General features: G+C 46.0%; 1 protein-coding gene and 1 pseudogene across 1 annotated transcript; one reads left to right on the top strand and one right to left on the bottom strand.

Annotated features, from left to right (window-relative positions):
• Nucleotides 1–325: 325 nt before the first annotated feature.
• LOC119453737 (uncharacterized) lies at nucleotides 326–7,949 on the bottom strand. The gene is made up of 2 exons (XM_037715800.2): nucleotides 7,781–7,949; nucleotides 326–512 (listed from the first exon to the last, which is right to left on the bottom strand). The coding sequence occupies exons 1-2, from the start codon at nucleotides 7,947–7,949 to the stop codon at nucleotides 373–375; spliced, it is 309 nt and encodes a 102-aa protein (XP_037571728.2). The 3' UTR covers nucleotides 326–372.
• A 227-nt stretch (nucleotides 7,950–8,176) lies between these two features.
• LOC125945756 (uncharacterized) lies at nucleotides 8,177–14,671 on the top strand (annotated as a pseudogene).
• Nucleotides 14,672–14,943: the final 272 nt, after the last annotated feature.

The following is a 14,943-nucleotide window of genomic DNA, read 5'->3' as shown; positions in this document are numbered from 1 at the left end:
TCTGAGGTATTACATTCCAAAACCACTATTTGATTATGAGGCACGCCGTAGTGGCGGAATCCAGATTAATGCACGGTACACGGGTGTTTTCGCGCTTCGCCCCGATCGAAATGCGGCCGCCGCGGTCGCGATTTCATCTCACGACCTCTTGCTTTGCAGCGCAATGTCAAAGCCACTACGTAACCTCGGCGGCTAAACGTAAAAGAAGAAGGATAAGGTTTCGGGAAATTGAAGCTGGTGTCTACTGCACGCTCACAGACATCATGGCTTCTAGGCATGGTTGAGAAAAAATTGAAGAAGCCGCGCTTGTTTGACCAGGAGCAATTGCATTCGTTTGTGTCGACCGCGCTTGACGTTGGGGTAAATCCTGGCTCACGGCTTTGGCATGGGCTTTCGTGCCACGGCCCTCTGCAGTGCGGCCCGAAACTCGGTGTTCAGGAAGTGCTCAGTAGAAGCCCTCACGGCGGCACGTCCGGACTCCATCAGCTGCCGGAGCTCCTCTTCGTCCACGGCTGCATTCATCAAGGAAGCGAGTAAATAACTACCACCAGCCGCCACGGCTTCTGCTGTTCTGCCGGAATTTCGGATGAGCTGATTGGCTCGTTGAGCACTACGTCACGCGAAGGCGATAGTATTGCTGAAAGTGATCGTCCGAGGATACGCCCCAATGAGGTAGGCGAATCAAAGGTACATACACTTAAGGGCTACAACTTGAGAGTTCAAACGGGAACGCATACTTGTTGGTGTTACCATTTTGCCGGAATAGATTGTTTGCATTAGCGCCACCGCGGCCGCCATTTCGGTGTACTAGCCGCACTAGCACGTCCAGAAGCTGCGTAAACGAGAAAACTGAAAGCACGAAACGCGCGTATTGCGTCTTTGACAGCTCGATAACAGTGATAGCCTGGTGAAAAACAGTCACCGTCAAAAAGCGAGACAATGTACGCATGATACGGCGTACTAACGTCAAAGGGACCGCCTTGTTCGGGCAGCTCCGATAACATCTCGTCAGAAGTGAGAACGTCATGAGAAGCTATGTCCGTGATGACACGTGAAAAAATTGCCCGCCGATCCACCCTGTGAAGGTGGTTGGAAAGCGAAGCTTTTTGCGCCACCCTCACGGTGACTGCGGCGCACTTGATATTTCACACACTACAACGTAACTTTAACCACGGCCTTTATTATTATTTACTTCACAACAATGTTCACTACTGCTTTATGACCGGTGTGATATACACTCAAATTTTCAGTTTTCACTGTAGTTACATTCTTTGCCAAGGTTAAATCAATGCACGTTCCGCGAATGCACGTTCTGCCGTCTTTACTTTCCGTGGTCTACCTATAGTGGGGTAGTCTAGAAAATCATTCATCATGTTCGCTCATCACTTTGAAGCTTGTTTTTGTGGTTTTTCTTGCGAAAACGAGTGCTTAGTTGTACGCTGAATGCCTGAATTCAAGTAAGCTATACTGCTATACCTGCAATTGTTAGCGGTTCGTCGGGATCGTTTTTTGATTACAACGACGGACACGACAGAACCCTGGGCTGGTAGAGGTACAAAGCTTCGCTTTAAAATATCCAGACGCGTTCGCGTGCGCGATAACATCAGCAGTGCATTCGGCGCAGGAAACTTCTAGTCGCGTGCCTTATCAGCCGAATGCGGGGGAACGAAACGCGTGTTCCTGAGTTGTTTCTATGTACGGAAAGCTTTTGTTTCGTTTTCAGAACAATAAAAGGACATAATGCCTCTAGTCTGATTCTTATTATTTTTCACGTAACTTACGGAAAACTCCACATTCATATTGTGGTTATGAACACGAAAAAAATTATTGTTGAAAGTTTGCTCACTCCTGCTTCAATTGTCTTTTTTTTCCTGATAAATTTGGCGAGCTGTGTCAGTGAAGAAAACTGGAAGCTGTCCACGTCTTGTTTGTAAACAGCGAAAGGGAGGGTACACAGGGTGCGGCACGTAACATTAGCCAAACATTAAAGATATGCAAATGCCGCGTAGCTGGATGGAACCAAGGTAATGTTGTTTGCCGTCGCTTGGAGATATTCTGATTATTTTTTGCATTCCGCCTAAATACATAATTACTCTTAATAAATAATCAACTTTTCAAATAATATAATTAGATGAAAAATGTCGATGACAAAATTGTACAGCAAAATGAAGAACTCCCCACGCAGGTTTTTGTTGCTCAATACGTGCTACATATAGGAGTGTTTTTCCGAGCGTGAAAGAAGCCCGCGAATACACGCAAAGTGCCGCGAGCAGCCATGGTCGTGCGGCAATTTTGCGTCTATTCGCGGGCTTCTTTCACGCTCGGAAAAACACTCCTATATGTAGCACGTATTGAGCAACAAAAACCTGTGTGGGGAGTTCTTCATTTTGCTGTAGAATTTTGTCATCGACATTTTTCATCTAATTATAATATTTGAGAAGTTTATTATTTATTAAGACTAATTATGTAATTAGGCGGAATGCAAAAAATAATCAGAGCATCTCCGATCGACGGAAAACAACATTACCTATAGGTTCCGTACAAGTACGCGGCATTTCCATATCTTTAATGTTTAGCTACAGTTATGTGGGATACCCTGTGTATAGCAAGATGTATAGAAAAACAGCAGCGAAGTTTTGCAACAGTGTCGTCTTGTCGAATTGATTTTTTTGCAATGCTGTATCAAAAAAAGGAAGAAAAACTGTCGAATTTTTATCGCATTGGTGCAGCTGTCATATATTGCTTGCGTGGAGGATATACGCAGGGACGCGTAGTTCGTTAGTCCTGACACTCCGAATTTTGCTACTAAGCAATGCCATTCAAAAGCAGAACATTTTACTCTGCTCCTTGTTGAACAAAACGACATCAGATGTCGCCACCAGCACTGTCCTTGCGACTTCGTCCCGGTACCCTCATAAAACGGTATGCCGCTAATTCGTGTACGTTCTGGCTGAAGGTTTCCGTTTAAAAATACCCTCACCATCAGTAGCGCCTCGAAAATATTTGTTATATGAAAAGAAATCAGGAACAGGGCCCCAACTTCATGTTTCAGTCACCGACGAGTCACCGTTAGAACGGAAGAGAGGTTATTTTAAGTCGCGCCGTGATCTCGATGCTAAAGCCCTTGACACGCGGTGCCTAATGACTGAAGTGCACTGATGCACACAAGCGATAACTTTTTCCTGCACGACGTGGAGGAGGAAGCAGTTGCTTGTAGAAAGGCGCTGCCTTGCCGAACATGACAGTCATGTCTTTATATAACTGCTGCGGAGCTAAAGAGTATTTGCATTCGCCCCTAAGGTGATGACGAGCTCTTGGCGGTGTTGGAGAAAAACAAAAATGTAGGAGGGACCCAAAAATATACGCTCCCGACTTAGCGAGGCACGTCGGTTTCGGGACTGCTCCCAGAACTCATATCGGCACCGAATTTCAACCGCAGCTGACGACGCTACCGCAGCTGACGACGCGTCAGCTTCGTCAGCTGCGGGTGGCCTCTCCTTCCAGGGCGGCCTCCTGCGTATAGCTGTTGGAAATGAAACACAATAAACTCTCGGCGCACTGAATTCTAGAGTCTCAATACGCCTCCAATATACAGCACGCTGCCCTTCAGTGCAGAAACACTTAAGAACATGACATTATAAGAACCAATGCGCGAACCACATCAGCAGCAGACCTCAGCGGCAGACCAATAAGAAGAGCACGACGCTTAGCTGATATCCCTTCGTCTTGGTCTTTTTCTTGGTTTGAGAGTGCGCACTATGGCGTTTTACGACCCAACAACACAAGCTTGCCCAGCTAATTGTTCTGATATTGAATGCATCCCTTTTAAAATTTAGCGTTCGATCCGCTTGGCGACCAATTGGATATGGTGCTTTGCGGCGCTGCACGAGGTCGCGAGATAACCAGCCGTGGTGTCTCAGTGGGAAAGGCTTTGCTGCTTTCGTACTGCAGCGGCTCCTACACTTCCATAGAAGCGGAATCTAACAATGTGCATGCAAGATTTGGATTTGCAATACCGAAACCCAGGTGGTCGAAATTAATACAGGACGCTGCACCATGCATGGCGTCTGTCATAACATCCGCATTGGCTGCAAATGCCCACCTAGTGGGCATATTCATTTCATCTGCTGCTGAGGTTCTGATTGGCTGGGCTGTGGTATACGCCAGAAGGAGACATGCAACCCCAGCCAATCAGCACTTCAGCAGCGGACGGAATGAACACGACCACAAGGTGCAGATCCCAGAATACCCGCCTGGTTTGGATACTAAGTCAATAAACATTTTGTTGTTTGTTTCTTTGTTCTTCTTCTTTTTGCCTGTGGCAGTTCGCCTGTCGCGGGGAAATCATTTTCGTCATTTACACCTGGCAAGGCAAGACGACAGGAAACAGTGCGTCATCACTGCTGCGGGACCGCCGCACGCATGGACTGTCGGGTCATGCGTTTAAGTGCGCTTCTCGCGCCGTTTTTACGTGCGCTACAGCGCACATGCCAAAAAAAAGCAGCTGGATAAACGTACTGTAGAAACAGCACAATGAACGTACTGATACGTAGGACGCGACGGTGCATTAGATCTGGTTGTCGAGTGGCCGCGTGGACACCTTGCTTGCTGTCGTTTGTTGTTCTCAGATCTAAGGAGGAAAAGTGTCTTCGCCCCAGCAGAGGCACTGGTGAAAGCAGAAATAGAAAAAAACAAGTACATTGCGACGACGAATTGAACTGTAGACGGCAGCGTGGCACGTAGACACGTTACCTCAACGCCATAGCTGAAGCTTCTCAAATGGGTTTTCCAGTTGTTATATTAACCATTTCCTCAAACTTCTTAAGAGACATTGCCGCATTTTTGTTTTGTTGATTTCGGCCTTCCAACGGCAAATTATTGTGCACATTGCGTACGTTATACTCTAGCCTCTTATCCTATAACGTATTTAATGCCTAGAACCACTTGTAAATACATATCTTGGAATAGCGACCTCTCCACCACGCTAGCACTGATTGCCGTCGAAATTTACTACGGCACGGGCTCCTCCCTCGTGTTTGTGCAGGTCCCTAGCTAGCACACATGATGACGGGAAGGTATGCGTGTATGATAAGCAGCTGTGTGCGTATTTTGACTGCTGTATCCTGAAGCAAGTGCGGAGCTTCGTGGAATGCGGTTGTGGAAGAGCGTTCTCCTCACGACAACGTAGCTTTAGACAATTCCAAACTTATAGGAATCTTGTAGCGTATGGCCGGGGACTGACGATCGAAACTTGTGAATTAAGTTTTCTATTCGTAAAGCTTGACGAAAGATTCGGAAAACTGTAGGTTAAGCCTGAATTCTTACAGTTTACGGAAAATTCGGCAGAGTGGGCTGGTACGCACATGGTGGCAGAGTAGCTGGAAAAGACTAGCGTAAAAGCATTGTTCCTTATTAGGCAGGATACTCGCGAGCAATGCGATCGCGGCGCGCAGGCGTCCAGTGACATTTGCTCTTGTCATATTTGTTCGCGGAAAAAAATGCACTGAACTTACTAATGAACTGGACCTTTTCTATAACGCTCTACAATTTGAGTGGAAAAAATTTGCGCAATGGAGTTGGACACAGGCGCAGAGAACAGACGAAGCAAAACGCGTTCGTCCTCGTCTGTTCTATGTGCTTGGGTCCCAATTTCTGCGCCGTGTTTTCCAGTGAGTCTGTTGGACCAACTACCACAGCAGCCACTCCTTCCGAAGTAATTGTTGAACGATATCTTCACCAGTAAGCTTTTGTCTAAAAATAAGTGTTGCAAAAATTATTAATTATTTTCACAACATGCCACTAATTTATTCAAAACAAAATTTGATTGCTCCACAGAAGGGCCATCTTATGCTTTTAGACACGTCCTCCTAATAGCGCACCCAAATAATTACAGCTTGGCTAAAATTTGCTCGAAAGCCATGTACATCAAAAATACATGCGTTAATACATGCACGAGGCAAAGTGCTGCAAAAATGGGGCAAATTAAAAGGGCAGTGTAGCGCGTCAACTTAAGCTAGTATAAAATCTTGGCGAAATTATTACGCGATGCTCTGTAATTATTAATGAAATTGAATGTCAGAGTGGACAACAATTAGGTACTGCCAGATCTGCAGCTACAAACGCTGCCAGGGCCGCACTACTAACGCTGATGCCGATTAGGACTCAATTGTAGACCTATCAGTACATAAGCGTATTCTGACATTGTGACAACCATAAATATCGCATGGCATTACCATTTTAATAAAGACAGTGCATTCAGCATTCCCGCTCTCTAGTACCGCAATGTCAAAACTCTCTCGTAGACAATTGACAAGGCTGTCACTGCGCGCGTAAATGTCAATTCGCACGGAATTATTTTCGTAAAGGTAGTTTTGAGTAACCTACAGGTGGAACTGCAACGTGTAGTGAGCATGTTAGCTTTCAAGTCTCCCGCGGGTGTTCGTAGAAAATGCGAGAGTAATGCGTACATGCTTTCTTTGTCCGAACAGCAGCTGAAAGCAGTTCGTGTGCTTTATGCAGAATGCCGGTGTTACTGAACAACTTTTCAAAAAACAATTACCCGGCAGAAATTAAAAGGGCATTATGCTAACTGTGAATAGACAGGTGCATATTCCATAAAGGCAACTTCTCTGCAGAACACTTCCCTTTATTCTCTGCGAAATTATCAAAATTAAACATGTGCGTTTTGTTCAATTTGTGTCGGTGATTTCGAATGCATTTAGGTTTACCAGTAAATTGTTACATATAGCCAAATGTTCGTATGCTTCTTGATACGTTTTTTTTTTTTGTTTTTTTTTTCTCTTTACATCTTCTTTTTCAGATTGATGTTGGAAACATGTTAAAGACGTTTATATGTGACTGTGATATGTATATTATGACTGGAGTAATATTGCTATCAGTGTGTTATACTGGGAAACAATCACGATTAGAAATGATGGCAATGTAAATACATGTTCATGTTAAATTGTATTTAGTTATTACAATGACATGTATAGATGTATATGTCATGTATATCTTGTGTGTCTTTTTTTCGTTTTTTTTTCTTCTTATTATCTTCACTGCCAAATACAATCAAGGCCGGAGCCCTTGTCAAGCTGCTGAAAAGCAGCTTTTTGCTCCAGTACTGGCATTTTGTTTTTGTAAAAACTGAATGCGAAATAAAATGTCTGTCTGTCTGTCTGTCTGTCTGTCTGTCTGTCTGTCTGTCTGTCTGTCTGTCTGTCTGTCTGTCTGTCTGTCTGTCTGTCTGTCTGTCTGTCTGTCTGTCTGTCTGTCTGTTTAGCCGCCACCGGAAAGTCGTAGTTCATCACTAGCACTCCTTAGCACACCCTCCAACTTTGTGCTTGAATGGAGAACACACGGGCTTCCTGGGTAATAAATCGCTTAGACAGGATCCGCTCTGCCGCACAGAAGTGGTTGTCTACTTGAAGCACGTGAGGCAGGCGCTGCCCGGCGATGGCCCAGATAAATATCGCATCGAATGAATAATTCGGCCTGGTCCGGGACTCGAACCCACGACCACCACCTTTTCTGGGCAGCCGCTCTACCATGTGAGCTAACCAGGCGGCTAGCAGATGGAAGGGTCAAGTCGAATTTATCAACAACTCGAAGAAAAGGCAAGTGTTTGACGTAATAGTTCAGCGGAAACCCGCCAGGTGGAGAGAAGTAATTAAAGGGCAAATGAGACATCCAGCCAACCGTAACAATTGCTACAAAGGAAACCCATGTGTCAACCATTGTGCCTCTTTATTAACATTGGGGTGGAGGGGCGCCTACGTACCTGGTGGTCTGTCGGGACTGACCGCGGTCAGGTTGACGCCACCTGATACAAGCTGGAAGGTGAGCAGGTTCGGCCTGTCCTCCGGAAACCCCATGACCTCGACCAACGCCACGGTGTACTTGAGCAGCAGTTGTAGGTCCACGAACTGAGCCTGGAACGCTCTGCGCATACGTTCCAGATCATCACCGATCGTTTTCCAGCAACTTCACCATGCCGCAACCAATGTACATACGTGGATGTTAGAATTGCTACCTGTAACAAAAGTTTACGGGTCATCACCTTCGCAAACGAAGCACAAGAACAGCTCAAGCAAGATGCATAGTACCCGGCGTTCGATTCGGCGTGCGGCGCGTTCGGAAACACTTTTCGGAAACTCCGACGTCGGCGCCGGCGTGGATGTCGGCGTCCGTGGCGGAGAAAATCAACCCCAGCCACCGCGACCCCCGAAAGCGCAAGCCTTCCGCGTGGCAGAAGGTGTTAGTTAAGGAGAAAATCATCCCGAACCACCCCAACCGCGCAGGCCCTACGTGTGGCGCAAGGTATTAGTGATCAAACATTTGCTTTCTCATAGTAAAATCCGTCAGAAAAATGCTAAAGTATGACTTTACCATAACCTACAGAGATGGTGGCGTCAGATTGTAATTTGAATGTACGAGAACACACAATTCTGTTACGAGGAAGCTCAAACACAAACCCCTTTTCCAGCATTTCTACCATACCAACAGCGGCGCTCTTCGATAGGTTAGTTGCGAAATTCATATCCTGATGGCGCTCGCATCCTCGGCAGGTTAGGGAGCCTACATGTAAGCGCCGTTTTAGGGTGGTGACAACTCAGAAATTTTGAGCGCTATTTACCGCCAAATTTGGTGAGTAGCCATTTTGATTCCCAATTTCGCTAGAAGACGCGGCGTATTCCTGCTTTCTTTTTGTCACGCTCTGATGTACCCATTTTGGCACGCGATCTATTAAATTTCTTTAATTTAGTTTTGCACCAATGCGCGCACGAAACCTGCATACAGCTTTAATATACTAGTTGCCTTTTCCTTTTATTTTAACACATCAAACTTATTTTCTTCCATGGCATACAAAGCAATAAGTTATAAGGCACGGTGGCGTGCTCGTGGTAGTATTTTCTCTCGCGAAGAATGTGAACTGCAATAAACATTTTCCTTGCCTTCCACGGTTGTACACACAATATAAATGGTTTTTTCGAAGTGTGCTGTAATAAAAACTATGCTTAAAAGCCTGTTTAACTAAAACGTAGACGTGCCATGCACTGCTCTCAGGCACGCTACGGGTATCTGGCTGCTAGCTGAGGCCAAAGTTTCCCTAAAAAATTGAATTAGTTTCACGGCACCAACAGTTGCGGGAAACGTGGTCTGTCGGCGGGTATTTTCGCCATTTTGATTCCCACATGCTATATTTGGCGGAAAATTTTACCAGCCAATTTAGTTGGCGGCGGCAAGTACCCTAAAACGGCGCTTGTATGTAGGCTCCCTACGGCAGGTCAAATTAGGACTTTGCCTGCCTAATGCGTTTCGGACACGCGCGCGCGTCGGGGCAATAGCAAACAATTAATAAAATAATAAAAAAGGTGCTAGAACTTTCCCATTTTAACATACGACGACATATATATATTGACCCTGCAAAAACGCCTTCCCAGCAATGCATTTCTGATTAATAGTGAAGCCGACTTTAAGAAGATCGGTGTAAGCTAGGTCTTTGTAAGCTGGCTTTCCCACGTTCGGTATTGCCGTGAAGCCTACTCAAAGAAAAATGCGATGCGAACGGGGCCCGATAACGTTATCGCGTTCCACTCTTAAAGGCGAAGTTTAAGCGTCCTCCAATTTTTGCTGTGACTGCTGGGGCCTGTTCATAGCTTGTTGAGTTAGCTGTTGGTACAGATAGTAATACGTAGGACCTCAGTGAAATCATACCATGCGCATCCTGCTTCCAGGCAGCGCTATGTTTTTTTAGCACCTACGCACTAGCGCATAGACTAATGTTTAGCAAACAGCTAAAAGTGTACTGTCACCATTGCCGCCTCGTCCAGGTGGTGCTCCCTGCGCATGTGAGGCTCGGAATATCTAGAGGGTAGCCATAACGGTAACGATCATGAAAATGTTTAAATATCTCTTTTTCTCCGACTGATTGATTACTTGGCCTTATTGGAAATCTCGCCTTTCTTTCTGACGCAGCTACAGTGTCGTTGCAACCATTTTTTTATTTTCATACTGTTTCGCTGCATGTTAAGCTATCGCTTCACTCTTCCAAAGAACGTAGTTGTTTATAAAAGATGGCCTTTGGTGATGCACTAGTTAGGTTCACAGCGTGAACCTAACTAAACAAGCACTAATAATAAACGACGCTTACGTGTTTTCAGTAACGTTGTTATTGTTTGTATATTTTTTGTTACAGCCATTCCTTTTCATTTCATTGCGGCATCTTGACGCCCGTAAGCATCATATGTTTCCAGAAATAAACCACGGACGCGCGTCCAGCACCGCGTTCATCTCGTCTCCATCCTTCGTATACGAGCTCGCACTGTTCGCTTCTAAACTATGCTTCAACAACAAGGCCAAATCTCAAAGCTTATTGCGACTCACAGGATCTCACAGCAAGCTGCTCGGATAGCCAGGCCTAATAATCTTGCACGGTAAAAACCGTGGGCCCGCTTATTGGGCAAGATTTAATACAGCTGGCGTGAAGCCTTGATAAGTGTATACTTAAGGGTCGACGCCACGTGAGTAGTGTGGTCTGCACCAAGCGACGAGTATTTTACGACTAACAGCAAGCGGTGGCGTTTCTACTAGCGTTTCTACTAGCCGCTTTGCCTCCTGTCCTCACCGTCTGGCATGAAAGCCATCAAAGAGCACTCACCCATTCAGGCGCACGTGTCTCCCGCAGTGTACGTAGGCATCCACGAAGCGTACGTATGAGCCCGTGGTCAAGTTGCCGCGTAGGTAACCGGGGGCGCTGGCATCACCGTACCGCTGCACGCCGCCCGAGAGTCCGGCGACCTACGGGGTGATCGTAGTTCTCTGAAGGAACCTCCATGCAGCCACTGATAATTTGACCTTTCGGGACACTATTGCGACTTAGGGAACACGGGAACATCTAAGTGTAAATTTGCAGCACTGGCAGCGCTGGTAACGACATCTTGCCACGCTTTGCTCAACTAGAACGCAAAGACATGTTACTGTACACTATGGGTGTTCGTGGCGAAATAGCCATTGTAGTTTATTAATTAATATGATGCAGCCGATCTGTTTACGACAGCAGCTAGGTAGCACGCAGTGTACCACTTCTGTATCCCTCAAGATGGGGTTGACGGAATTTTCTAAATGAACTGAAGACGAATTGAAGCTCCGTGAGCTGCGGTTGAGATTGGCGTCGCAAGATAGGGTCACCATGCGGAGTTGCTCACTCTAAGTCCCAGTACTGCAGTATTCCATAGATTATAACCATACTGAGAGGCTATATACCTGTAATGTTGCAACAATGGAAAAAGTACCACAAGAATTTAATCACCTCCAGGGTGATTATCATAACAATGCAGCAAGTGACGCAATATTTTCGCCTGGAAAGGACCTACCAGTCTTGAGCGACATAACTGTCCTTCAACAGCATCAATAATCTTCCTAGGTGACTAACTTCATTCACGCAATCTTTGGGGCCAATCAGTTGTTATAATTACTCACCGTGGTTTCTTAGTAGCTGCAGCGTTCTGCAGCTGATTTCATATTCACGGATGTACAAATCACAGGGCCGCCACCGCCGCCGCCGTTCGAAAGCTTGGTCGTGGGTACTCTTCTGGACATTGTAAAAGTCCAACATGTAGCCGAATTTGGTAATGGCAGGAAATATTTGAGCCAATCAGAGAGGCCCCACTTCCGCCTTTGAACAGGTTCTTATTTGTCGCGCTTTTAAGAAGTTCGCCATTTCAAAAGCAGCTCGACGGCACTGAAGATCATTATATAAGCCTGTTTCACATGCAAGCGATTGAGCGGAATGGAGCGAACAGCGGCGCGGCGCTGCGAAGCTTTTCGCGAGGTTTCGTTTCACATGCATTGCCGTCGCGCGTTTACCGCCGCTGTTAATATCAATGTTGCTGGCAAAAACGTACAGACTTCCAGCCAGTTTCGGTAGGTTGCGACTACCAACAAACGTCATACGTAATCATTGTTTTGTCCCTGCTCTCAAATTTTTGTTTCATGGATACATATCCCGCGTTTTCAGTATTAAAAGCATGCTTACTTCTTATCTTTGGTGTTGTTTTTGTAAAGAAATTCGCATATGCTGCGCACAAGCTCGCCAGCGGCTCGGTAGTTTGCCATGATGGACGCTAGCGCTCCGACGGAGATGGATTTATGTACGCCACATGATGATTCCTACACGCATGTCTTTTTGCTCGAGGAGTACTGTCTTCTTTTTTAAAAAAAAAAGAGAAGGCTTTGCTCGAATTCCCGGTTCCACGGCGCTGGTGGGCGAGACCCATCTTGGAGAATCGGAAGGAGGAATCAGACTTCCACACTGCGGTGAGTTGTGTTTGCAGAGAAATATTTATCTTGATGCTGGTACTTTATTCTGCAATATTTTCGTACAGATGCCGCGGCTCCTGAACGGCGACATCGAGCTAGTACTTTCAGAAATATTACAAGATGTCGCCAGAAAAGTTTGAGGAGCTCCATGCCCTCGTTTAAGGGCCGCTCACGAAGCCCTTCGTTGTGTGCGGGAACCCATACCGTCACGCGCAAGACTTGCAATGACTGTGAGGTACTAGGTAGTTCGCCGCGTTTCATTGATAAATCGCTTATCCGAGTGCGCCAAGCTGACATTACTTCTGTGCTTCCTTCCAGGTACATGGCATCGGGGATGCAAATTCAAGATATCGCCCTGGCATTCAGAGTGGGCATCTCCACAGCTGATATTATTATCCGCGAGACTTGCAAGGTGTTGTGGGAAATCTTTCAGCCCATTTGCCTCAAGGTACATTGTTGGCGCAATTAGGTGGAGGTGAAACGCTAGGCGCCCTCGTACTGTTCGATGGCAGTACGTTACGGAATTAATCCCGAGCCCTTCACTACATTGTCCCTCATAGCCCATGTCGCTTTGGGACGTTAAACGACCCCATACACTACACTAATCTTTCTGTTTTCTTCACATATTTGAAGAAGGTAGCCTACATAATGCAAAAGTACCACAGGGATAAATTCATAATACATAATGATTGCTTATTAAAAATCACTGCTTATTCTAAGACCTTTGTTTTTTAAGAATAGTTTAGCGATGAGCATCGTGTGAATGGGACACTGTCCAGTCTATGTGCACATTGTAAACTACATAATGAAGAAGGGAAACCTTGAAGAGAGCAAAGGGAGAACTGCATATCGGGAATGTCCAGTGCAATATGTTCAGAGGCCCCGGCCTCTTTAAAAGTAAACTGAAGACAAAATAGGAAGCATGCAGGCAAATAGGAAGCATAGTGTTGAAAGTGTAAAGTCTCAGAAAGTATCGCATATGCTAGAAGAGGCCAAGAGCAAGCTCATGCAGTCTTCGCACCAACATGCGCCTGGTTAAATCCGGTAGAGATACCAGAAATGTATGTGCGGTATGGACTGTTTGAATTGAATTCCTTACTAAATGGTGCCTTAGCTTACATGCCTCCCCCCCCCCCCCCTTCAAAAAGAAGCAACAGTATGTGATCAGTTCCTTCAGGCATTCAGAATTTATGGAAGTGAATATGTTGCTGTGCGTGTAGGCAAACTAAAGACAGGGACGTTACAAAAACTGCAGGATGTCACTTCCCTTTGCATGCCCATCTTTGGCTTGCACTGCTGCTTTTTGTACACTAAAGATATCTTTATATGTCTGCTTCATTCCACCACAGGTGCCAACTACTTCCGATTGGCAGAAGGTGGCTGAGGGATTTTCCCAAAAATGGAACTTCCCGCATTGTGTAGGCGCCGTGGATGGGAAACACGTCCACATCCAAGCCCCACCAAATTCAGGCAGCCTGTATTTAAACTATAAGGTAATGTACACACTGACCCTTTTTGTTTGTAAATCACTATTTTCTAAATATTAACCATTCATCATTACAGGGCACGTACTCTATAGTACCTATGGCCATAGCTGACAGCAACCTGAAGTTTATTCTTGTAGATGTTGGGGCCTATGGGCAGCAGAGCAATGGCGGAACACTCGGAGCATCAAGGCTAGGGAAATTCTGGGAGCGTGGCTTCCTTGGTCTCCCGGCACCAAAATTCTTACCAGGATCTTCAACGGTGACACCCCATGTTTTTGTAGGAGACGAAGCGTTCCAGCTTGGCCCTGACTTTCTTTGGTCAGGAACAGGCCTGGATGAACGGATATTCAACTACCGGCTCAGTCGTGCAAGGTTTGTTGCAATACTAAATTGATTTACTACGTGGGTGTCACCACTGGGCTGGCGGCAGGATATGCTGACATAATTTGATGTACCTCTCGAGATCACAAGTGCAATGTACTTGATCAATTTTTTTTTCATTTCAGGAGGGCTGTTGAAAACGCATTTGGGCTGATGGCCTCGAGGTTTCGCATTTTTCGCCCAGTTATCAACCTGCTATCTGAGAATTCAGATTATGTGGTAATGGCTGCATAGGTGCTTCACAATGTTCTGAGGGAGGATGCAACTTACATGCCACCAAATTATGCGGACGCAGAAGACTACTACGGCAACGAGACTGAAGACCAGTGGCGGGAAGACCACACCCAAGCCATGTTCGAATTGACGCCTCCGGTGAGCCATAACTACAGTCGCAATGCAGCTGCAACGAGGCATATTTTCAAGGGATATTTTACTAGCACGCAAAGCCATGGCAGTCGACATCAGCTGGGCTGCGGCACTAAAGACAATGCTCTGTGCCGACTGTGTGTGTGTGTGTGTGATGCAGGAAGCAAGTGCGAAATAAGGAACTAAACATGTACAGGGAATATGCTTTATTCTTCGCATTACGGGTGCACAGCCAGGTCCACTGGGTATCTCTCTTGACTGTAATGCTCACAAATATTCAGCAGCTCCATCTTTAACTGCATCTGCATGTGCGCGGGAGTTGCTTCAAGTTGTGGTCTGAGCGACAGCAAAAAGTGACTTGAAGCGTCCATCGGCCTGTGAGAAGCAA

This window comes from Dermacentor silvarum, chromosome 5 (assembly GCF_013339745.2).
Source record: "Dermacentor silvarum isolate Dsil-2018 chromosome 5, BIME_Dsil_1.4, whole genome shotgun sequence".
NCBI classification, from domain to species: Eukaryota; Metazoa; Arthropoda; class Arachnida; order Ixodida; family Ixodidae; genus Dermacentor; species Dermacentor silvarum.
The sequence above is the reverse complement of the archived record's forward strand: the minus strand, read 5'-3'. Positions and strand labels throughout refer to the sequence as shown.

Bases quoted from the DNA above. Each gene is read 5' to 3' on its own strand.
- LOC119453737 (XM_037715800.2), bottom strand. From the start codon at position 7,949: ATGCGCAGAGCGTTCCAGGCTCAGTTCGTGGACCTACAACTGCTGCTC. The intron at 513-7,780 runs GTACGTAGGCGC...TGATGAATGCAG, and splicing joins CAGTCCCGACAGACCACCAG to CCGTGGACGAAGAGGAGCTC.